The 25623-nt window shown below is 43.4% G+C and overlaps 1 protein-coding gene across 3 annotated transcripts; it reads left to right on the top strand.

The window, feature by feature from the left end:
- Window positions 1–1554: 1554 nt before the first annotated feature.
- Window positions 1555–24891, top strand: LOC112241760 (ICOS ligand). 3 transcript variants are annotated; one of them, XM_024409801.2, is made up of 6 exons: window positions 1555–1745; window positions 10435–10493; window positions 20796–21107; window positions 21259–21570; window positions 22215–22360; window positions 22626–24891. In XM_024409801.2, the coding sequence occupies exons 1-6, from the start codon at window positions 1732–1734 to the stop codon at window positions 22683–22685; spliced, it is 903 nt and encodes a 300-aa protein (XP_024265569.1). In that variant the 5' UTR covers window positions 1555–1731; the 3' UTR covers window positions 22686–24891. The 3 variants fall into 3 exon arrangements, with proteins under 3 accessions (XP_024265569.1, XP_024265581.1, XP_024265574.1); XM_024409813.2 differs by having other exon boundaries at window positions 1560–1745; window positions 22632–24891; XM_024409806.2 differs by having other exon boundaries at window positions 1560–1745; window positions 22629–24891.
- Window positions 24892–25623: the final 732 nt, after the last annotated feature.

Below are 25623 nucleotides of genomic sequence, written 5' to 3'. Positions count from 1 at the left end.
TATTACTGCATGGTCGGAACTAGAAGCAAAAGCATTTCGCTACACTCACATTAACATCTGCTAACCATGTGTATGTGACCAATAAAATTGGATTTGATTTGACAGATGCACCTTGTGCTGGGAACAACAAAAGTGTGCCATTTTGTCATACAACACAATGCCACAGATGTCTCAAGTTTTGAGGGAGTGTGTAATTGGCACGCTGACTGTAGGAATGTCCACCAGAGCTGTTGCCAGAAAACGGAATGTTAATTTCTCAACCAGAATTTGGCAGTACTTCCAACAGCCTCACAACCGCAGACCACGTGTAACTACGACAGCCCAGGACCTCCACATCCAGCTTTTTCACCTGCAGGATCATCTGAGACCAGCCACCCGGACAGCTGATGAAACTGTGGTTTTGCCCAACTGAATCAACTCTGTACAAAATGTCAGAAGCCGTTTTAGGGAAGCTCATCTGCGTGCTCGTCGTCCTCACCAGGGTCTTGACCCTAACTGCTGTTGGTGGACGTAAGGAAAACTACAGGCGAATATCCGTCGAATATCCAACCTGAATCTGTTTTGACCTCAGTGTGAACAGAGTGCCCCATGGTGGCAGTGGGGTTATGTTATGGGCATGCATACGCTACGGACAACAACACAATTGCATTTTATCGATGGCAATTTGAATGCTCAGAGATACAGTGACGAGATCCGGAGGCCCGTTGGGGCGGCAGGTTAGCCTAGTGTTTAGAGCATTTCTCTAGTAACTAAAAGGTTGCAAGTTTGAATCCCCCAGCTGACAAGGTACACATTTGTCGTTCTGCCCCTGAACAAGGCAGTTAACCCACTGTTCCTAGGCCATCATTGAAAATAAGTATTTGTTCTTAACTGACTTGCCTAGTTAAATAAATCAAATTGTCTTGCCATTCGCTCACCTCACGTTTCAGCATGATAATGCACAGCCCCATCGCTATATACAATTCCTGGAAGCTGAAAATGTCCCAGTTCTTCCATGGCCTACATATCACCCATTGTTTGGGATGCTCTTGATCGACGTGTACGACAGCGTGTTGCAGGTCCTGCCAGCATCTTCGCACAGCTATTGAAGAGGAGTCGGACAACATTCCACAATCAACAGCCTGATCAACTCTAGGAAAAGGAGATGTCACGCTGCATTGGGCAAATGGTGGGCCCACCAGATACTGACATTTGTTTAAGGTAACTGTGACCAACATATGCATATCTGAATTCCTAGTCATGTGATACTCAGATTGTGGGCTAATTTCTTTCTTTCAATTGACTGATTTCCTGAACTAACTCAGTAAAATATGTTAAATTGTTCCGTTTATATTGTTCAGTGTATGTACGTAGGATGCTGTATATAGCATTTTCATATATTAAAACAAAAGCGACAATGAATATTTGTCCATCCTTTGCTATGTATTGTAGTTGAGTAGCCAAGGCTACTTGTAACGATGTGCGCTGAGAGTCAGGAAGCAAGTTCGGGGAGTGAGTGTTTTAATAAATGAAACGTAATACAAAATAAGAAACACGAACAACGCAAACAGGAAACTGAAACAGACAGAAAATACACAAGCTTATTGCCCAATTTCTGGAACCGTGACGTCAAAATTAAAAAAAATCGACAGGTGACACTACTGACTTTCACTCTTTCCACGTTTGCCGTCCAAACCGGATTCACGACAAACTTTGATCTCCTGCTTACATTGATTATAATTTCGGCAGAAAATGGAAACCTACAGGTAAGGTCATGATAATATGTTCATGCAATACACTTTGACTACAACGGTTGCCAGAAATGGAAGTGAATTGAATGTATTGTGTGTGTGCGGGGGAATTAAGCTCTGATTCATATTTCACCAAACATTATTCACTTTTTTTTAAGGTGTCTTTATTACAGTGTGAATACACGTCTTGTAGTTAATTGTCATTACAACTTGTAACTAACTGGTGGTAATTGCAGTGTGTAATTACAGGGGTTTTAACAACAAATGATTGTTACCATGCTAGTCACAAAGTCACCGATTTAGTGTTTAGTTTCATAACTGCATCCGATTAATTAATAACTGTCACAAGCTTTTAATATCATGTGGACAGATACACTGGGTGTCCAATATTGCAAGGGTTGGAGGCTCAATAGGCTCTAATTACCTACCAGTGAATGGCACTCTTCAAAATCTCTTCAAAGTCCTTGCTAGCACTTGCCCCCAAAAAGTGTACCATGTGGGTTAACTTGGTTGTTATGTTACAGCCTTATTATAAATGGGATTAAATTGCTTTTTTCCCCCTCATCAATCTACACACAATACCCCATAATGACAAAGCAAAAACAGGTTTTTAGACATTTTTGAAGAAAAAAAGCAAAACTATGAAATATCACATTTACATAAGTATTCAGACCATTTACTCAGTACTTTGAAGCACCTTTGACAATGATTACAGCCTTGAGCCTTCTTGGGTGTGCAGCTTTTTTCAAGTCTCTCCAGAGATGTTCAATCGGGCTCATGTCCGGGCTCTGACTGGGCCACTCAAGGAGAGACTTGTCCCGAAGCCACTCCTGAGTTGTCCTAGATGTGTGCTTAGGGGTGTTGTCCTGCTGGAAGGTGAACCTTCGCCCCAGTCTGTGGTCCTCAAAGCAGGTTTTCATCAAGGATCTCTCAGTACTTTGCTCTGTTCATCTTTCCTTCGATCCTGACTAGTCTCCCAGTCCCTGCCACCGAAAAACATCTTCACAGCATGATGCCGCCACCCCCATGCTTCACCATAGGGATGGTGCCAGGTTTCCTCCAGATGTGACGCTTGGCATTCAGGCCAAAGAGTTCAATCTTGGTTTCATCAGACCATATAATCTGGTTTCTCATGGTCTGAGTCCTTTAGGTGCCTTTTAGGAAACCAAGCAGGCTGTCATGTGCCTTTTACTGAGGAGTGGCCTCCGTCTGGCTACTCTACCATAATGGCTTGATTGGTGGAGTGCTGCACAGATGGTTGTCCTTCTGGAAGGTTCTTCCATCTTCACAGAGGAACTCAGGAGCTCTGTCAGAGTGGCCATCTGGTTCTTGGTCACTTCCCTGACCAAGGCCCTTCTCCCCAGATTGCTCAGTTTGGCCGGGCGACCAGCCAGTTCTAGGAAGACTCTTGGTGGTTCCAAACTTCTTCCATTTAAAAATGATGGAGGCCACTGTGTTCTTGAGGACCTTCAATGCTTCGGACATTTTCTGGTAATCTTCCCCAGATCTGTGCCTCAACACAGTCCTGTCTCGTAGCTCTATGGACAATTCCTTCGACCTCATGGCTTGGTTTTTGCTCTGACATGCACTGTCAACTGTGGGACCTTATATAGACTAGTGTGTGCGCTTTTCCAAATCCAAATGTCCAATCAATTGAATTTACCCCAGGTGGACTCCAATCAAGTTGTAGAAACATCTCAAGGGTGATCGATGGAAACAGGATGCACCTGAGCTCATTTTTGAGTCTCATAGCAAAGGTTCGGAATATTTATGTAAATAATGTATATTTTTTATAAATTTGCTAACATCTCTAAAAACCTGTTTTCGCTTTGTCATTATGGGATATTGTGTAGCTTGATGGGGAAAACAATTCATTTAAGAATTTAAAATAAGGCTGTAACGTAACAAAAAGGGGAAGGGGTCTGTAGACATTCCGATTGCAATATAGATGCCCTCACCCGCTAATGACATAATGCTGACTTTACTTTGGTCTGACCCCGCTACAGGCTTTCCAGCAAGAACCAGGCAGATGTGTCCATATTCAGAGTTTTATTCTCTAGTTCACCACCACACATCAGCACACACACACATAGAAGTGATTTTTGTGTGGTTCTAAGCAAAGGCAGAATAAACTATCATTAGGATCCATATACAAGAGGCTAATGAAATATACATACAATAGTAAAGAGATGACGTGATATATATATGGCATGCTGTTCTAACAGTGGATGTTATAGTATAACATGCAACACTTGGATATTCACACAGCAGGAATATAGAAGTACCCAGAGAAAGAAATAGAAGGCCTAGGCACTTAAGATTTATGTCCCTCTCTCAGGCCTGTCTACAGATCTTATCTGATCTTAGAAGGCACTGTTACTAGGCTCCTAGGTTGTTAACCAAAGTGCACATGCAAATGGTATTTGTCCCTTCTGGAACCTCTAGAAACTCTGCAATGTTGCCCTCTGATACAGCAGTATCATCTCTAGGCCATACAGTGGGGCAAAAAAAGTATTTAGTCAGCCACCAATTGTGCAAGTTCTCCCACTTAAAAAGATGAGAGAGGCCTGTAATTTTCATCATGGGTACACTTGAACTATGACAGACAAAATGAGAAAAAAAAATCCAGAAAATCACATTGTGAGATTTTTAATTTATTTATTTGCAGATTATGGTGGAAAATGAGTATTTAGTCAATAACAAAGGTTTATCTCAATACTTTGTTATATACCCTTTGTTGGCAATGACAGAGGTCAAACATGTTCTGTAAGTCTTCACAAGGTTTTCACACACTGTTGCTGGTATTTTGGCCCATTCCTCCATTCAGATCTCCTCTAGAGCAGTGATGTTTTGGGGCTGTTGCTGTGCAACACGGACTTTCAACTCCCTCCAAAGATTTTCTATGGGGTTGAGACTGGCTAGGCCACCCCAGGACCTTGAAATGCTTCTTACGAAGCCACTCCTTCGTTGCCCTGGCGGTGTGTTTGGGATCATTGTCATGCTGAACGACCCAGCCACGTTTCATCTTCAATGCCCTTGCTGATGGAAGGAGGTTTTCACTCAAAATCTCACGATACATGGCCCCATTCATTCTTTCCTTTACACGGATCAGTCGTCCTGGTCCCTTTGCAGAAAAACAGCCCCAAAGCATGATGTTTCCACCCCCATGCTTCACAGTAGGGATGGTGTTCTTTGGATGCAACTCAGCATTCATTGTCCTCCAAACACGACGAGTTGAGTTTTTACCAAAAAGTTATATTTTTTAGTTTCATCTGACCATATGACATTCTCCCAATCTTCTTCTGGATCATCCAAATGCTCTCTAGCAAACTTCAGACAGGCCTGGACATGTACTGGCTTAAGCAGGGGGACACGTCTGGCACTGCAGGATTTGAGTCCCTGGCGGCGTAGTGTGTTACTGATGGTAGGCTTTGTTACTTTGGTCCCAGCTCTTTGCAGGTCATTCACTAGGTCCCCCTGTGTGGTTCTGGGATTTTTGCTCACCGTTCTTGTGATCATTTTGACCCCACGGGGTGAGATCTTGCGTGGAGCCCCAGATCGAGGGAGATTATCAGTGGTCTTGTATGTCTTCCATTTCCTAATAATTGCTCCCACAGTTGATTTCTTCAAACCAAGCTGCTTACCTATTGCAGATTCAGTCTTCCCAGCCTGGTGCAGGTCTACAATTTTGTTTCTGGTGTCCTTTGACAGCTCTTTGGTCTTGGCCATAGTGGAGTTTGGAGTGTGACTGTTTGAGGTTGTGGACAGGTGTCTTTTATACTGATAACAAGTTCAAACAGGTGCCATTAATACAGGTAACGAGTGGAGGACAGAAGAGCCTCTTAAAGAAGAAGTTACAGGTCTGTGAGAGCCAGAAATCTTGCTTGTTTGTAGGTGACCAAATACTTGTTTTCCACCATAATTTGCAAATAAATTCATTAAAAATCCTACAATGTAATTTTTCTGGATTTTTTTTCTTCTCATTTTGTCTGTCATAGTTGAAGTGTACCTATGATGAAAATTACAGGCCTCTCTCATCTTTTTAAGTGGGAGAACTTGCACAATTGGTGGCTGACTAAATACTTTTTTGCCCCTCTGTACATTGCAGCGGTAACATTCAAACAATATAAACCTTGCTGATAAACATACTGAGTATTCAGCAATGATAATGACCACAACACTTATTATAAATGTAGTAATGATAACCACACTAAACCGAGGTAGCATGCACGGGATACACACAAACAATGCTATCATTAGCTGGTAGCTTTCAAAATAACATTACTTATCTACAAATATCTAGCACAGGGCAGCTATAAACAACAATCATCACACCAAATATCCCCATATTTACATGCCAATGGACGCACACAACACTAGTAAGGAAACAGCATGATAAAGGTCCATCAGCATCAAACACTTGATTCTTTCTCAAGGCGGCAGGTGACAACGCTCTAACTTGGGCGGAGCCCTGGAGTGCGTCCAATGCCCTGATTGGTTGGATGAACTGAGGCGTGAAGGGTCTGAAGGCCATTCAGGTTGAGCTTTTTTCTTTTTACAGCCGCCCCTGGATTTCTGGTGGAAATCCACACATCTTAAAAGGCCTCAATGCGGGACTTAGTCCTGAAAGGGCCTAGTTCTATCCAGCGGGGCAGAGGGGCAGAACAGCGAAAGGACCAGACAAGGCCGGGTCCAGTCCTAGTGTGCATCTGGCCGAACTAGAAGGGCAGCTGATCACTTTAGAGGGCCATGCGGGCCAGTAGGGTACTGGCTCCGGTGTGCATAAGGGTCTTAGGGGCCGCCCCGTGAAGAAGGTGCACGGAGACGCAAGGACAGTCCTGTGCCACCCCATGAAATGCCACTGGTATGGCGGAGGATCTTCTGACTCAGCTGGTGCAGGGCAGCTGGGGCCCATCTGTGAGCGCTGAGTACAGTGCTGGGAGCTGGCTACAGCTGGTGGAGGTAGCTCGCCTACTGCCTTGACGAAATTTGGCATTTCGGCCACAGCTGTCTTTTGCAGCTCACTGGTGGGTGACTCTCTCCCCACTGCTGAATACGATGGCTTCCATGGTGGAACAGGTGAGTACACCTGGGCGAGGCTTATGAGGGATCTGGAGGCAGGTAACGTCTGGGCCCCAGAGACGAGGTCAGGTGGTCTCTCGTGTGGCAAGGGCTGAGGGTCGTCCAAGTCAGGGGGCTGAGGGCCTAGCAGGTTAGGAAAATCAGGGCCTGATAGGGCAGGGGACTTGGAACCAACTAATGAGACTGAGGACTGCAACCCAGGGATGGAGGGAAACTGCGAGCCTAGCTGGGCAGGGAACTTTTAGCCTAGCGCTAGTGTAAGTGAATGGGTGCCGGCTGAGGTTGGGGGCTACGAACTGGCTAGGGACAGACTGCATATCTAGAGAAGCAGATAACTCTGAACCCAGCGGAACAGGAAACCCATGGCCTAGAACAAGGGCAGATGGTTTGGCGTGTAGCACTGAGGGAGCTGACTGCTTGCTGAGTGAGGCTGCAGACCAACTGAGGTCAGAGAACCTATTGCCTAGCGGAGCAGTGGACTGAAGGCCGACTAGAGCTGGAGACAGCAAAACTAGAACGGCTGAAGGCTGGGAGCCTAGTGCTGATAGCGCTGGGCCTGACAGGGAAACTGACTCTGGACCTGACAGGGTCAACGACTGAGGGCTAGTAGAGCTGGAGAAACTCGTACCTTTGAACCTAGCGGGTCAGGAGCCTGATAACCAACCTGGGCTAGGGACTGAGGTCCGACTAATGCTAGAGATAGCTGACCTAATGCAGCTGGAGACTGAGGACCTAGTGCTAGGGACTGAGGACTGAGAACCCAACACAGGTAACTTGTGGTTCAACAGGGCATAAGGCTGTAAGCCTCACAGTCTAGGTGTCTGTGGACTGACTGTTTCTGGAGACAGCGAGGCTAGCGCAGTGAACTTGGGGCCTACTAAGGCAGGAGGCTTTAAACCTGGTAGGACAGGCAACTGCCTGCCAACTAATGCAGGGGGCTGCAATCTGAGCAGGGCAGGAGACTGCAGACCTGAAGATGGGACAGATAACTTAGGGCCTAGCATGGCAGGGGGCTTTACGCCTGGTGGACTAGGATGCTGAATACCCTATAAGGAGGGGTCTGCTGTCCATGCAGGGTAGGATACTTAGGGCCTGGCAGAGCCACAAACGTAGGGGCTACTAGTGCAGGGAACTGTAAACCTAGAAACGGCAGAGGACTGGGGTCTAGCACTATGGCATGAGTCCGGGAACCTAAGTCAGAACAATGTGAACCTGCAACTAGGGCCAGAAACTGAAGGCCGGGTACTGGCAGAAACTGAGAACTTACCAAGGGAGCAGGATAGACTGGACCTACCGGGAAGGTATGGAGCTCTAGACTTACTTGAGAGGCAGGAAACTTAAACCCTACAAGAGAAGTAGGGAACTCTAAACCTGACTCTCCCAGGAGGGAGAGTTCCCTTCACTGACCCTACCGGGATGGAAGGGAACTCTGACCCTGTCCAGGATGGAAGGGAACTCTGACCCCCCCGGGGGAGGCAGGGAACTGGACAACTAGCTCAGGGGGACATCAGGGGTGACTTCTGATGGGTCACCTGCAGTGATATCTGGCGGGTCCCCTGAGGCAAGGTCTGGAGGTAGAAGGACCCTTGGTGCTGGAACTAGCATGGTGTTGGCAGGTGGGGCTGGAGAGGCCCCAGCTTCCTGGCTGCACTTGACATCTGCAGTAGCTGCAGGCTGTGGCCCTATTCTAGGAGCGGGCGAAGAATCCACTGCGGGCTTGGGCCTGGAGCAGGGAGGGGCTCCTGAGGGAGAGCAGGTGGAATCTTTGTGGCTGAAGGTTCCAGGGTAGCAGACAGTCAAACCTCGAGCACCAGAGTGTGTCTCGGTGAGCAGGGGGCCCCCACTGGGAGGAGAGCACAATTCTGCAACTGCGGCAAGAACATGCCCCAATGCAACGGCTGGCTGTGGCTCCACGACTGGAGCAGGAGTCTACTCAACTGTGGCTAGTCGAGAAGCTGGCTGAGGGGGGGTGCAGACATAGGTGTCGTGGACTGTGCACTCTGGAGTTGCCTTTATCTGATGGGGAGCTGGGCCGCCCTGGACAGCAGAGGCGGACCTGGTGATCTGTTGGGTTGGGAGGACCTAACAGGACGTTGGTCGAAATAACCTTTTTGTGCAGCTCATGAAACATAGGACCAACACTTTATATGTGGTGTTTATATTTTTCTTCTGTATATGGCATGCTGTTCTAACAATGAATGCTATAGTATAACATGCAAACACTTGGATATTCACACAGCAGGAATATATACAGTATGTAGCCAGAGAGAGAAATAGAAGGCCTAGGCACTTAAGATGTATGGTCTTCAAGCCTCCCGAGTGGCGCAGCAGTCTAAGGCACTGCATCAGTACAGATCCTGGTTCAATCCCAGGCTGTGTTGCAGCCGGCCGCGACCGGGAGACCCATGATGCGGTGCACAATTGGCCCAGCGTCGTCCGGGTTAGGGGAGGGTTTCGCCGGACGGATTGTCCTTGTCCCATCACAATCTAGCGACTCCTGTGGCGGGCCGGGCGCAATGCATGCTGACACCGTTGCCAGGTATACGGTGTTTCCTCCGACACATTGGTGCGGCTGGCTTCCGGGTTAAGCGAGCATTGTGTCAAGAAGCAGTGCGGTTTGGCGGCATCGGATTTCGGAGGACGCACGGCTCTGTTTTGGAGGACGCATGGGACAAGAATATAACTACAAATTGGGGAGAAAAAGGGTACAAATAAAATAAAAAAGAAATAATATTAATACTAAAATATTTAAAAAATACTAAAATAAAAAATAACAACAAAAAATAAATATTTATGTCCCTCTCTTAGGCTTGACAACAGATCTTATCCGATCTAAAAAGGCACTGTTACTAGGCTGCTACGCCGTAAATCAAAGTGCACATGCAGATAGGATTTGGCCATTCTAGAACCTTTAGAAACTCTGCCATGTTGTCCTTTCATACAGCAGTATCATCTAAGGCTATACATTGCAGCGATAACATACAAACAATATAAACCGGCTAACCACACTAACCCGAGGTAGCATGCATGGGATGCACACAAATACGGAATATCCCCAAACTTACATGCCAATGGACGCACACAACACTTTCGTGAGGAAATGCATGTCACCTGCCATCTTTCTCAAGACGGCAGGTGAACACACTAACTTGGTGTATGAACAGAGGTGTGAAGTGTCTGAAGGCCAATCGGATTGAGAGGGCTGGCCTTTTTCACAATACCCGCACTGTATCTGCGAGCTGTTGGCTAGAACGCACGTGTGATGGAAATCCAATTAACTTGTATTTTCTATTCGGTACATGGGAATTTAACTGCAGAAGTAATTTTTATATGCATTTTACCAGTAACAAGGCAATTTGATGGAAAATGCGCAAGGACATTTGCATATGGTTTTTATGCAGATTTGAGAATATTTGTGTGAAAATCTGTCGCCAATTGAATGGAAACCTAGCTAGTGTCTCCTTTTTACATTTATGTTCTAAACAATATCCTAAATCTAAAGCAATCCACCAATCATACAATATCAACCCACCACCTATCCTGCAATGCAATTTGTGATTCTATTATGCTTCTTCATGTTGATCAGCAAGCCTCTGACATATGTAATCATTTTCACCTTCAGAACACACATTGTCATGTGGACTGTCCTGTGGTTAGTAGAAGTCTTCCTGTGTGCCTCAGGTAAGTTATTCTCATTGCCTCAATAGAGACATGGTGTAGATGCTAAGTTTAGGAGGGGTGGTAATGGTCAGCAAAACATCTCAATTGCTTATAGTGTTATGTTGTCTTAAACTCATGTCTCTTGTTGTAACACATCCTCAACCTCTGTGGATATTCAGTATATCTTCAACTGAGACATGGTTCTGAGGTGAAGGTTGTTGTTTCTGGTTTCCTCAATGAAGAATCAGAATCAGAATCTTAATAATTGCAGTTGTCTCTCCTCAAACCTTTTTGTCACACCCACACATTCTCCCACACATCCTCAGTTCTCCTTTCTACTCCCCCGTGTGTGTATGTGTGTGTGTGTGTTTAAAGTAACATCCCATCCAAGAAATGATCAGTCTATAATTTTAATGGTAGGTTTATTTGAACAGTGAGAGACAGAATAACAAAAAAATCCAGAAAAACTCATGTCAAAAATGTTATAAACTGATTTGCATTTTAATGAGGGAAATAAGTATTTGACCCCTCTGCAAAACATGACTTAGTACTTGGCAATCACAGAGGTCAGACGTTTCTTGTAGTTGGCCAGCAGGTTTGCACACATCTTAGGAGGGTATTTGTCCCACTCCTCTTTGCAGATCTTCTCCAAGTCATTAAGGTTTTGGGGCTGACGTTTGGCAACTCGAACCTTCAGCTCCCTCCACAGATTTTCTATGGGATTAAGGTCTGGAGACTGGCTAGGCCACTTGATCATTTGTCAGTGGGCAAACGTACAAAATCAGCAGGGGATCAAATACTTTTTTCCCTCACTGTATGTGTATCAAATCCAATTTAATTGTATTTGTCACATGCTCCAAATATCCTCCCACATGTCACACATCCTCAGTTCTCCTTTCTACTCCCCCTCCTGTGTGTGTTTACAGTAACATCCCATTCATCCATCTGAGTATGTCAAATCCAATCTAATGTTATTTGTCACATGCGCCGAAAACAACAGGTATAGATAGACCTTACCGTGAAATGCTTACTTATCAGCCCTTAACCAACAATTCAGTTTTAAAAAAGAGTTAACAAAATATTTAGTAAATAAACTAAAGTAAAAATTAAATAAAAGTAACACAATAAAATAACAATAATGAGGCTATATACACAAGGGGTACCAGTATCGAGTCAATGTGTGGGGGTACAGGTTAGTCGAGGAGTTTGTGTGCGTTTACAGTAACATTACGAGGTTGTTTACAGTAAAATCCCAGTCATCCATCTATGAGTTTGTGTTTACAGTAACATCTGTCATCCATCTACGAGTTTGTGTTTACAGTAAAATCCCAGTCATCCATCTACGAGTTTGTGTTTACAGTAAAATCCCAGTCATCCATCTACGAGTTTGTCCCAGTCATCCATCTACAATACTATTATTATTTTCACATTGCACGTATACACTTCTCTTTGTATATCAAGCAGGCCCACACACACACCCTCTGTTGTCTTTTGAGAGAGAAAGATATCACTTTTGCTATTGCTGCTTGGCAGCTTCAGGACAAGAGACTTGATCAGCAAAAAGTTGTTTACTCAGAATGGGGAAACATTTAGTTTAAAAAAAAAAAAGTTTATATTGGACAAATTCAGCCTGGGTCTTGCCAGGACACACAGCGAGCCCTGCCACAGGCATCCTGTGTAACACAGCTCAAGTCAAGCCTGGGTGGGGGGGCTTGACTTACTACAAGTTTAGAAAGCTGTCCACTAGACTAATTTACCAATCTAAAAACATTTAGCTGACAGGGGCTAATTGAGTGACTGTTGATGTACAACCAAATTCCGAAATTGCACCTTGTATATTCTATTATTCTAACTCTCAACAGTAAGTTGAGACCCCGACTGAGTTCCTGTGTGTGAAACTGGTCCGCGGGCCTACAGAAGGGGGGTGGCGTGCCAGTTGCTCTAGTCCATTGTCATAGTCCTGGAGGGCCGATGCCGCTCGTTTTATAGTCAATAAATCCATGAATTGCCTTAACCAAATGTCCATGCTAATGTAACAGTATAACTTTAGTCCGTCCCCTCGCCCATACCCGGGCTCAAACCAGGGACCCTCTGCACACATCAACAACTGACACCCACGAAGCATCGTTACCCATCGCGCCACAAAAGCCACAGCCCTTGCAGAGCAAGGGGAACCACTACTTCAAGGTCTCAGAGCAAGTGACGCCATCGATTGAAACGCCACTAGCGCGCACCACCGCTAACTAGCTAGCCATTTCACATCGGTTACACTAAGCACTGAGGTTTACACTCTTTCCAATTCATAAGTATTGTCCATTTGACTGTTATGAAGGCCAATGCAATGATACGTTGCGTGGTTCTAGGTTGGATATTGTCCACCCTACTTCCTAACAGGCACACCACAAGACAAAGTGGGGATACATACACTCAAAATTCCAGTCAACATACAATCTACATCAGTCAAATCTTTTAACGACTGGACATTTCCAAAACGGATTCATTGGTGTGCCAACCTCACCGCAGCCATGCCAACACAAATCTGAAAGGCTTTGATCCATGTTTTTCAACCTGTGAAGTGTGATATGATCCTGGTGAAGTCCTTAATTTTAATAATTGTATACCTTAGACAGTTGGATATGGATGTTGTGTTTTTCCATATTGCATCCCACTGTGCTGCCGGGGGAGGGGGGCAGGGCAATGAAAATAGTCCGGGTAGCCATTTGATTAGCTGTTCAGCAGTCTTTTGGCTTGGGGGTAGAAGCTGTTAAGAAGCCTTTTGGACCTAGACTTGGCGCTCTGGTACCGCTTGCCGTGCGGTAGCAGAGAGAACAGTCTATGACTAGGGTGGCTGGAGTCTTTGACATTTTTTAGAGCCTTCCTCTGACACCACCTGGTAAAGAGTTTGTTTTTGGAAGATGGGCAGGGACTCTGCTGTCCTAGCTTCAGGGGGAAGCTGGTTCCACCCTTGAGGTGCTTGGACTAAGCTGAGCGGGAGCTGCATGACATGAGAGAACTTGGGAAGGTTGAAAACCAGGCAGGCTGCAGTATTTTGGATAAGTTGCTGGGGGTTTGATGGCATAAGAGGAGAGCCCAGCCAACAGCGAGTTGCAGTAGTCCAGACGGGAGAGGACAACTGCCTGGATAAGAACCTATCGCCGCTTCCTGTGTGAGGTAGGGTTGTACTCTACGGATGTTGTAGAGCATGAACCTGGAGGAGCGGGTCACTGCTTTGATGTTTACAGAGAACGACGGGGTGTTTTCCAGGGTCACGCCAAGGTTCTTTGCACTCTAGGAGGGTCGACACTGTGGAGTTGTCAACCGTGATGGAGAGGTCTTTGAGTGGACTGGCCCGCCCCGGGAGGAAGAGCACTTCAAGGTTGCGCTTAAGGTGATGGGCCGACATCCAAGTTAAGATCTCTGCCAGGCCTTCAGTGATGTGTTTTGCCACCTGGGTGTCAGAAGGGGGAAATAGTTCCCTGTTATCCGCATAGCAGTGATAGGAGAGACCATGTGAGGATATGACGGAGCCGTGTGACGCATAGAAAAAAAGAGGAGAGGGCCTAGAACTGAGCCCTGGGGGACAACAGTAGTGAGAGAGAGAAAAGGAAACAAAGTAGTGTTCAGAGACCTGGAGGGGGGTTGCAGTGAGATTAGTAGGTGAGCAGCCTCTACTAAAGATGAGGTCAAGCGTATTACCTGCCTTGTGAGTTGGAGGGGATTAGGAAAATGTGAGGTCAAGAGGCAAGGAAGGGAAAGAGTTGGAAAGAAATGAATCGAAGGCCGACGTCATGAGGTTATGTGTTTAAAGTAATAACCTGTCCTCATTTCTAATATCTCAAAACATGAGATGTCAAATATGATCTCAAACACCACCTGCACCGCCAGCTAACTGACTGAACAAAAATAGAAACGCAACATGTAACAATAAAAGATTTTACTGAGTTTAAGTTCATACAAATGGAATAAATTAATTAGGCCCTAATCTATAGATTTTACATGACTTGGAATACAGCTATGCATCTGTTGGTCACAAATACCTTCATAAGGTAGGGGCGTGGATCAGAAAAGCAGTCAGTATCTGGTGTGACCACCATTTGCCTCACGCAGCGTGACACATCTTCTTTGCATAGAGTTGATCAGGCTGTTGAGTGTGGCCTGATGTCCAGCTCCTCTTTAATGGCTGTGCAAAGTTTCTGGATATTGGTGGGAGCTGGAATAAGCTGCCGTACAGTGCCTTGCAAAATCTTCAATCTTTTTTCCTATTTTGTTGCATTACAACCTGTAATTTAAATAGATTTTTATTTGGATTTCATGTAATGAACATACACAAAATAGTCCAACTTGGTGAAGTGAAATGGAAAAAATAATTGTTTCAAAAAATAAATAAATAAATCAAACTGAAAAGTGGTGTGTGCATATGCATTCACCCCCTTTGCTATGAAGCCCCTAAATAAGATCTGGTGCAACCAATAGCCTTCTGAAGTCACATCATTAGTTAAATAAATTCCATCTGTGTGCAATCTGTCACATGATCTCAGTATATTCTGTTCTGAAAGGCCCCAGAGTCTGCAACACCACTAAGCAAGAGGCAACATGAAGACCAAGGAGCTCTCCAAACAGGTCAGGGACAAAGTTGTGGAGAAGTACAGATCAGGGTTGGGTTATAAAAAAATATCAGAAACTTTGAACATCCCATTAAATCCATTATTAAAAAATGGAAAGACTATGGCACCACAACAAACCTGCCAAGAGAGGGCCACCCACCAAAACTGACAGACCAGGCAAGGAGGGCATTAATCAGACAGGCAACAAAATGACCAAAGATAACCCTGAAGGAGCTGCAAAACTCCCCTGCAGAGATTGGAGTATCTGTCCATGGACCACTTTAAGCTATACACTCCACAGAGCTCGGGTTTATGGAAGAGTGGCCAGAAAAAAAGCCATTGCTTACAAAAAGCAAACACGTTTGGTGTTCACCAAAAGGCATGTGGGAGACTCCCCAAACATATGGAAGGAGGTACTTTGGTCAGATGAAACTAAAATTGAGCTTACTGGCTATCAAGGAAAACGCCATGTCTGGCACAAACCCAACACCTCTCATCACCCTGAGAATACCATCCAGATGAGCTTCCCTGAGATGATTTCTGACAGTTTGTTCAAATATTATTTGGTTGTGTTAACCCACAGTTTCATCAGGTGTCTGGGTGGATGGTCTTAGATGATATAGCAGGTGAAGAAGCCGGGTGTGGAGGTCCTGGGCTGGAGTGGTTACACATGGTCTGCGGTTGTGAGACCGATTGGACGTACTGTCAAATTCTCTAAAACGACTTTGGAGGTGGCTTATGGTAGAGAAATTAACGCTAAATTATCTGGCAACAGCTCTGGTGGACATTCCTGCAGTCAGCATGCCAATTGCACACTCCCCCAACTTGAGTTAACTTTGGCATTGTGACAAAACTGCACATTTTAGATTGGCCCTCTATTGTCCCCAGCACAAGGTGCACTTGTGTATTATTCTGTTTAATCAGTTTCTTGATATGCCACACCTGTCAGGTAGATGGATTATCTTGGCAAATGAGAAATGCTCACTAGCAGGGATGTAAACACATTTTTGCACAAAATTTGAGAGAAATAAGATTTTTGTGCATCTTGAACATTTCTGGGATCTTTCATTTCAGCTCATGAACTATGGGACCAACACTTTCAAAGATGTTGCGTTTATATTTTTGTTTCGGTATATGTCCCAAATGAATTGAAACGATCGGCACCACATGTCCCCATGATGACTTCTAATCATTATTGATCCAAGGAGCCCAATGCAGGCTAAACGCTGCTAAATATCACAAATGGGCACTTACAAACTGTCTGGGTCAATGAAAGACTGCCAAGGCTGGTTCCTCACTTTGTTTACCTAGCTAACCTAAGTACTCCATAAAGCTGTTGCGGTGACTGTATTACTGCCACACCGGTAGTCTGGAGTCATGACGGCAGTAACATTTCACGTGATCGCTGAGTCATGGTAATCTCTTCTTGTGCACTCTGAACATGCGTTGATCGTACCCAACTCACTAACTACCATCAGGTCGCTAATGGCCTGGTACTCAGCACTCTATTGTCCCTCTAGCCACTCTGACATTAATGAAAATACCATCGAAAATCACATAAATAGTATCATGCTTTTGAAACTCAAATCACTGTGATGATCAATTTGAAGAAAGAAGTTCAACAACAGGTTGAGCCTGAATGGAAAACATGGTCGTTGTGGATGTGTTTCAAAGCCAAACAATGAAACGGACAGCACTTTCTAAGCTGATGATTACAGTTATAGGGCAGTATTTTATATTTTCATAATTAATAGGCTGACACATTACCTTTAGCTATACAAAATATTTCACCACTGTGCATTTCCATCTCCTCATCAATCATTCATTCCTTTCTCGAGTGCGCAGAGAGAGGGGCTGTCAACAAACATGTTAAGTTGTGAAAACATTTTACTATCGATGTTCCCAACCAGATTTCCCTTGGTTTCCCAAATGAAGCAATGGGTATCTCTAGGAACAGTCTTGGAGAGCCCATGGCATACAGAGTTTGGGCGAAGTATCACCTGTCATGCAGTGAGAGCAACCTCCTCAAAGAGTGGTTGATGCATGGAGTGAAATAAGTTGTTTTATAAGCCCAGACATTTCTATGTAATCCTGTGTGAAAGCCGAGTTTTGATGGTTGCCACTAAAAAGACGAGTATCCCAGCTGCTACTATATTTATTATTTATTTCTCAACTGCTCTTGCTCTGGGAAAGAGGCGTCCATTCGCTATTTGAGTGCATACGGCTGGCATGTACTGTATATTTGCCCCTGCCCCTGTTCCTGACCATTTTATGGATTATTTTAGCAAAAGAGAAATGCTCATTAACAGGGATGAAAAACAAATTTGTGCACAAAATCCTGAGAGAAGTCCTCTTTTTGTGCGTCTGGGATTTCTGGGCTATTTTATTTAAGCTCATGAAACATGGGACCAACACTCTACATGTTGCGTTTATATTTTTGTTCAGTGTAGTTTTTCACGACTTAACAAGGGAGGTTCTAGTGAGGTGAGAGAGGTTGTGTTTGCTAACATGGGAGTGTTGGTTTCTTTAGGAGAAAGGGGCAGAAATAGTCTCATAAATATAAATAAAACCAAATGTTATTGGTCATATACACATGGTTAGCAGATGTTAAGGTGAGTGTAGCGAAATGCGTGTAGCGAAATGCGTAGTTCCGACAGTGCAGTAATATCTAACAAGTAATCTAACAAATTCACAACGACTACCTTATACACACAAATGTAAAGGGGTGAATAAGTATATGTACATATAAATATATGAATGAGCGATGGCCATGTGGCATAGGTAAGATGCAATAGATGGTATAAAATACAGTATGTACATATGAGATGAGTAATGTAGGAAATGAGGACATGATTAAAGTGGTGTTATTTAAAGTGACTAGTGATACCTGTATTAAATCTATTTATGACATTTATTAAAGTGGCCAGAGATTTGAGTCTGTATGTTGGCAGCAGCCACTCTGTTAGTGATGGCTGTTTAACAGTCTGATGACCTTGAGACAGAAGCTGTTTTGTTATTGGGATGTTACTGGAAACACACACAATCGCCATCTTGTTTAACTTACCTTGTGGGGACACACAATGTACACTGCATTCGGAAAGTATTCAGACCCCTTGACCAAACTGAGCAATCGGGGGAGAAGGGCCTTGGTCAGGGAGGTTACCAAGAACCCATCTCTGCAACACTCCACCAGTTTATGGTAGAGTGGCCAGACGGAAGCCACTCCTCAGTAAAAAGCACATGACAGCCCGCTTGGAGTTTTCCAAAAGGTACCTAAAGACTCCCAGACCATGAGGTACCTAAAGACTCTCAGACCATGAGGTACCTAAAGACTCCCAGACCATGAGGTACCTAAAGACTCCCAGACCATTAGGTACCTAAAGACTCCCAGACCATGAGGTACCTAAAGACTCCCAGACCATTAGGTACCTAAAGACTCTCAGACCATTAGGTACCTAAAGACTCCCAGACCGTTAGGTACCTAAAGACTCCCAGACCATGAGGTACCTAAAGACTCCCAGACCATTAGGTACCTAAAGACTCCCAGACCATGAGGTACCTAAAGACTCCTAGACCATGAGGTACCTAAAGACTCCCAGACCATGAGGTACCTAAAGACTCCCAGACCATTAGGTACCTAAAGACTCCCAGACCATTAGGTACCTAAAGACTCCCAGACCATTAGGTACCTAAAGACTCTCAGACCATGAGGTACCTAAAGACTCTCAGACCATGAGGTACCTAAAGACTCTCAGACCATGAGGTACCTAAAGACTCTCAGACCATGAGGTACCTAAAGACTCTCAGACCATGAGGTACCTAAAGACTCTCAGACCATGAGGTACCTAAAGACTCTCAGACCATGAGGTACCTAAAGACTCTCAGACCATGAGGTACCTAAAGACTCTCAGACCATGAGGTACCTAAAGACTCTCAGACCATGAGGTACCTAAAGACTCTCAGACCATGAGGTACCTAAAGACTCTCAGACCATGAGGTACCTAAAGACTCTCAGACCATGAGGTACCTAAAGACTCTCAGACCATGAGGTACCTAAAGACTCTCAGACCATTAGGTACCTAAAGACTCTCAGACCATTAGGTACCTAAAGACTCTCAGACCATTAGGTACATAAAGACTCCCAGACCATTAGGTACCTAAAGACTCTCAGACCATTAGGTACCTAAAGACTCCCAGACCATTAGGTACCTAAAGACTCTCAGACCATTAGGTACCTAAAGACTCCCAGACCATTAGGTACCTAAAGACTCCCAGACCATTAGGTACCTAAAGACTCCCAGACCATTAGGTACCTAAAGACTCCCAGACCATGAGAAACCAGAGTCTCTGGTGGATGAAACCAAGATTGAAATCTTTGGCCTTAATGCCAAGTGTCATGTCTGGAGGAAACCTTGCACCATCCTTATGGTGAAGCATGGTGGTGGCAGCATCATGCTGTGGGGGTGTTTTTCAATGGTAGGGACTGGGACACAGTCAGGATCGAGGCAAAGCTGAATGAAGAAAAGTACAGAGAGATCCTGATGAAAACCTGCTCCAGAGTGCTCAGGACCTCAGACTGGGGCGAAGGTTCACCTTCCAACAGGACAACGACCCTAAGCACACAGCAAAGACAACGCAGTAGTGGCTTCAGGACATGTCTTTGAGTGGCCCAGCCAGAGCCCGGACTTGAACCGGATCAAACATCTCTGGTCAGACCTGAAAATGGCTGTGCAGTAACTCTCCCCATCCAACCTGACAGAGCTTGAGAAGATCTGCAGAGAAGAATGGGAGAAACTCTCCAAATACAGGTGTGCCAAGCTTGCAGCGTCATACCCAAGAAGACTCGAGGCTGTAATCGCTGCCAAAGGTGCTTCAACAAAGTACTGAGTAAAGGGTCTGAATACTTATATATATGTAATATTATGTATTTTTTTAAACCTGTTTTTGCTTTGTCATTATGGGGTATTGTGTGTAGATTGATGAGGGGGAAAAACTATTTAATACATTTTAGAATAAAAATACCTAACAAAGTGTGGGAAAAGTAATGGGGTCTGAATGCTTTCCGAAGTCACGGTAAACATTCAAAATCCTATTTTCCCCAAACCTGACTGTAAAATCTAACCTTAACCCTAACTCCTAAACCTAATTATATCCCTAACACTAATTCTACCTTCACTCCCTAGAAATAGCATTTGAGCTTGTAGGGACTAACAAAAATGTGTTGTGTATAGTTAAACACATCCATAGATGGATGACTGGGATTTCACTGTAAACACACACACACACACACACACACACACACACACACACAGGAGGAGGAATAGAAAGGAGAACTGAGGAAGTGTGGAAGTTTGTGTGGGTGTGATAAAAATGTATAGATACAATTGACTAAGTCAGATTTAAGATTCTGCTTGATAAACAGTCTTCATTGAGATATAAAAAGTGTGTGCTCTTGTGTGTGTGTGTGTGTTTCCAATAATGTGCGGTATCATGTTTATTGGCAAACAATGTGTTGTGATATTGCACAATAACCGTTTTGAGAGAAACCACATACCTCCTTTAAAGTCTGGTTCTTCTTGTTTACTGTACTCCTCTGTACAAATGGGAGATTTTGTTGTTGTTGCCATTTCAATGTTTTTTCTTATCTTGTTAAAGACCAATGCAACTTCCCTAAAACATTATTGAAATTAACCTTGAACCTGCTCAACTGATATTCTAGCCCATTTGGAGCCGCTCCAAGCTATTGTGGGACAAAACGTCCTCCTGCAATGCCCCTGCAAGAAGAGAAACGAGAGAATGGACATGAAATGGCAGTTAGAAGACCATACCACCGTGCTTCACCACAGTGGAAGTCATAACACCACAAACATCGGGGAGGGATATCAAAACAGGGTCAGTCTCTTTCAGAATGAAGATAAGGACAACTGTTCCCTGCTCCTCTCAGGCATCACTGTCGCAGACAATGGGATGTACAAATGCTTCTTTCAAACCGAGACTTTGGTCTACATTCACATCACTCTGCATGTGATTGGTAAGACATTTGTTTTGCTTGTTTTTTGTTGTTGTTTATTGTCATTCTGCTATTGGTTGATTTATTTGTTTTCTCCCTCCCCCTTTTCTACTTCATAAATGACTCCATTTCAGGCATGCTGCAGTTGATTTATCTCCTCTCTGCTCTCCAGCCAGCTACAGTGTCTGTATGTACCAGGTACTAGACCAGGCTTCGATGGGTTCCGGATGGGGAGAGAGGTTCGGGGTGTACCAGTGTAAAGCCAACGGGGGATACCCAAAGGGCCAGATTCATTGGAAGATGGGTGGACATCCTCTGGTGAACACCTCCAGGAGGGATGAGACCCACCTGGATAACTCTACAGGACTATACAGTCTGACCAGCATCCTGACCATGGATCGGAGTCAGGGTGAAAAACTGCAGTGTATGGTGGAGAACACAGACCAGGCTTCTAAACTCAACTCCACCTGCAAGGAAAAGCCTGGTGAGTACACGAGACTAGTGACACCAGTAGCCATAACACAGCAGCAGTAAATCACGGTACTGTAGTCAGGGTCAGGAGTTTCAGCCCCATAGTGATTTCATTGAAGAATGTTGGTTAGAGTCTCAGCTTGTACCCAAAAATCCCAAAACATCTGCATAGGAATGCATGAGAATGAAAAGCTTGGAGTGGGTGCATGCGTATGTGTGTGAAAGTGCATGAGGGTGGGGGAATCTAGGGGCAAGCACAGGCATAAACACAGGAAAGGAAAAAAACTCTATGCTAGAGTGAAACTACAGAGAAACAACAGCGTTATCTTTGGGACTAAACTATTAGCATTACCAATGATGTAGTGTTTCCTCTGACTGAACACAAATGTTTGGATAAAAAGGAAGAAGCTGGAATACACAGTGATGTGTTAAAGAGTAGTAGACAAAGAAAGTTACACTGCTGTGACAAATAGGGAGGAAGTTAGAGTTTCATTTGGAAAGTCTTCTCACCACTTGGTCAAGTTACACTAAGAGGTCTGCCTTTTCAAATTCCTCAGCTTTTTGGCTTCTCTGTCTCTCATCTAAAACACGTTTTTGGAGCATTTCATAGTTTGTATTAACTATTTCTATGTTTTCTGTTTCCTCTCTGCTTTCCAGTATACATTAGAGAGAGTCCATTGGAGAGTCCTGATAAAGTAGCAGTAGCAGCAGGTGTGTCTGTCAGTGTGGTTGTGATGCTTGTTGCGGGAGTCCTGCTGGTGATCTTCTTACTGACTAGATGTCACCGGCGGGAAACGTCAACGGTGAGCCCTTGTCCTTATTATACCACTGTGATATCAGTCAGAGTGTTAATGCTGCTTGGATCTAGAAAAAATGCCAGCATCTGGGCACAAATCAGAGCGCAAACTGCAAAGGTGTTAGTCTTATTAGTCTTTTTTATTTGTAATTCTAACAAACCTCATACCGAACTTGCACATTCAATCTGATATTGATGCACCTAAATAGTGATTGAATAGAGCAGTTTCAGTCCTTGTGTGTGATTGATTCATGTTTTGTTTTCCCTGGAAGAAGCAGAGAGACACAGAGGAAAGAAGCGTGACCCAGCAGTTGAACATGTATGAACACTGAGTGTGTGGAGCATCTTCTCCCTCTGATACAACAATCTCTCCTCAAATGACGGACGACAAAATGGAGGGATGGTGACTTGCAACAAGACAAACTTAAACTTAAAATAATGCCTGTGTTCAAAGTAGCAATGTGGAGCAGCATTGAGCAATGAATTGTAATGTCATGTCTGAACCATATTCTGTGACCATTATGCAACGAGGCAGGAAGTGAAAGAAGTGGAGAACAGCATGATGGGAGAAATGACTGGTCAATGGACTGAACATGAGCCGAACGCAGTAAATGAAGTCCAGAGAAATCCCAAGAAATAAAGTAGACCTAAAGCAGCCTGTATATTATAGAGTTGACTAACTACAGGTGCATTCACATTTCTAAGAAGAGAAGCAGATGATACAGGACTACTATAGTTAACAGCCATCATGGAAACTCTTGTTACATACATCTACCGCATGTTCCTGGTGTTACCCATTTGAATCATGTTCATAATTCAGGTTGATAATTCGCTTTCATGTACAGCAGTCATTTCACCATTTAAATATGAATTTAATTATCTGAATAATGTGAAGAATTTGACATGATCAATGTTTTCATTGCTGCTTATTATTATTATGTAGCTTGCTGTGAAACAAGCGTGTCATGGAATGACTAAATCAAAAGATTAGTAACACTTTGGTCCAGGGTCCGTTTTGTTGTATTATTAACCATATTGGTTAAGCTTACAACACAGGAAGAGATGATTGGAAATCAGGGAAATAAAATGACTTTTTATAGGTCTTGTCCCGAGGGACTAATACAAGTTTCACATCTGTGTTCATGTTTATTTTGTGAGAGAAAAAAACTACAGACATTATACAAATACATTATCCACCCACCTCTCCCCTTTCCACCCACATGACCTGCTTATTTGAGTACAAATATCAAAGTAGTGATTTTAAACCGTTAATTGTTGGAGTCCATATGTTGATACTTGGTTGCCTGGGTGTTAGGTACAGTGAAGTTAGTCATCATTAAGCAGTAAGAGATTGGCAAGACAAGGGATTGGTTTAGATAAAATGCTTGATAATGATGAAGACAGATTGCCAAAAGGAGAACAATCTGTTTTAATACTTTTATACCACTTATATTTTATGCTGTAAGTGACAATACTGGCTGTTTTTCTGTGTGTGAAAGTATTGTTCAGTTGTTTTTATGTGTTTGTACTGTTGGAAAGTAGCTGAAATTCTCTGTCCTCTTCACTCTTGGTGTTTCTTTTTCAAATAAACTATGTACTGTAAATATGAAATGAGATAAACCCTATATTAAATGCCATAATAAACCATATATTAAATGCCATAATAAACCCTATATTAAATGCCATAATAAACCCTATATTAAATGCCATAATAAACCCTATATTAAATGCCATAATAAACCCTGTATTAAATCCCATAATAAACCCTATATTAAATGCCATAATAAACCCTGTATTAAATCCCATAATAAACCCTATATTAAATGCCATAATAAACCCTATATTAAATGCCATAATAAACCCTATATTAAATGCCATAATAAACCCTATATTAAAGCACAGCATTGATTGTCACTGCTACGCAGATGATACACAGCCTCACATTTCTGTGTCACCAGAGGATTCTAGCTCCACGGATACATTATTAGACTGTTTTAGTGAGTTAAATAACTTCCTCCAGCTAAATCAAGACAAAAACCTAGGTACTTATTGTTGGAGCCAAAGTACAGCGTGAGAATCTAGCAGCATATTTTAATTCACAGGCAATAAAGATAAAACACCAGGTAAATAAACCTAAGTGTTATTTTTACATTCTGAAGTAAATTTCGAATCACACATTAGGAATGCGACCAAAATTGCTTTTTACCAGGAACATTTTGAGGTGTGGATGTTTCTCTCTCAGGCTGATACAGAGAGACTCATCCATGCTTTTATTACATTCAGGTTTGACTACTGTATTGCTCTCCTGTCTGGTCTACCCAAGAAAGCCATTGGTCAACTGCAGAACATACAGAATGCTGCAGCACGGGTACTGACCAAGATCAGACGGAGAGCACACATTTCATAGGTTTTAAGGTCTCTGTACTGGCTGCCTGTGAGTTCTGTAATGCACATTGCATTGCAGTCCATGTCTGAAATGTTCTGTATAAAAAAGCTTGATTTGATTAAATGTCAAAATAAACACAATATTAAATGCTATATTCTAATCGTCCCTCTGTCTGAGATGTCCTCTGCCACATTGACTTTAAGGAGTTGCTCTTTGCAAGAGTCAATTCAGTTTCAACACTATATTTCCGAGACCAATTAAAACCTCATTAAATTGTTGACTTAACTATGGCATGCCATCAGGTAAGGTAAGTCAAGTAATTCAACAATTGAATGCGATATCTCAGCTTACTCATCATCATAAATCAGCCTTGGCCTGATTTCAACTAGAGAGGACGGGTATGTTGTAGTCTTGTTCATGTAAAAGATAAACATTTCAAGTTAAGCTATACTAGTCCTCAACATCTGCAAAATAAGGAGTTATCTTACTATAACCTTAATCAGAAGTTTTAGTTTTAATCTCAAGTTTTATAATAGATATTAAACGATGTAGCTATATAGTTTACACAGGGCACACCCATTCTCATAATAGTTTATACGCATGTTACAGTAATCACAGGAGTATGTCAATCTCCACCTTCACTGGTTTCTCTTCTAATACGACTAACAGATGGTATTACCTACTATCCACCTACTATGTACTTTGAATCTCAATATTCGACTAATAATAAGTTAAAATATATCCATCCTTGACAGATGTCTTTGTACGTGTCCTGGAAGTTTCATGATCAAGATAATGTTCTCTCGAGATACAATGATCTTTGTTCAAGTTAATATCAAAGAATAAAATCTGAAAGGTCAAGAGCACAGGAGGTTGGTGGCACC

This window comes from Oncorhynchus tshawytscha, linkage group LG03 (genome assembly GCF_018296145.1).
Source record: "Oncorhynchus tshawytscha isolate Ot180627B linkage group LG03, Otsh_v2.0, whole genome shotgun sequence".
In the NCBI taxonomy this organism is placed as follows: Eukaryota; Metazoa; Chordata; class Actinopteri; order Salmoniformes; family Salmonidae; genus Oncorhynchus; species Oncorhynchus tshawytscha.
The sequence above is the reverse complement of the archived record's forward strand: the minus strand, read 5'-3'. Positions and strand labels throughout refer to the sequence as shown.

Coding starts and splice junctions, on each gene's coding strand:
- LOC112241760 (XM_024409801.2), top strand. Junction 10,494..20,795: donor AGTCTTCCTGTGTGCCTCAG/GTAAGTTATTCT, acceptor CTGATATTCTAG/CCCATTTGGAGCCGCTCCAA. Junction 21,571..22,214: donor CACCTGCAAGGAAAAGCCTG/GTGAGTACACGA, acceptor TCTGCTTTCCAG/TATACATTAGAGAGAGTCCA.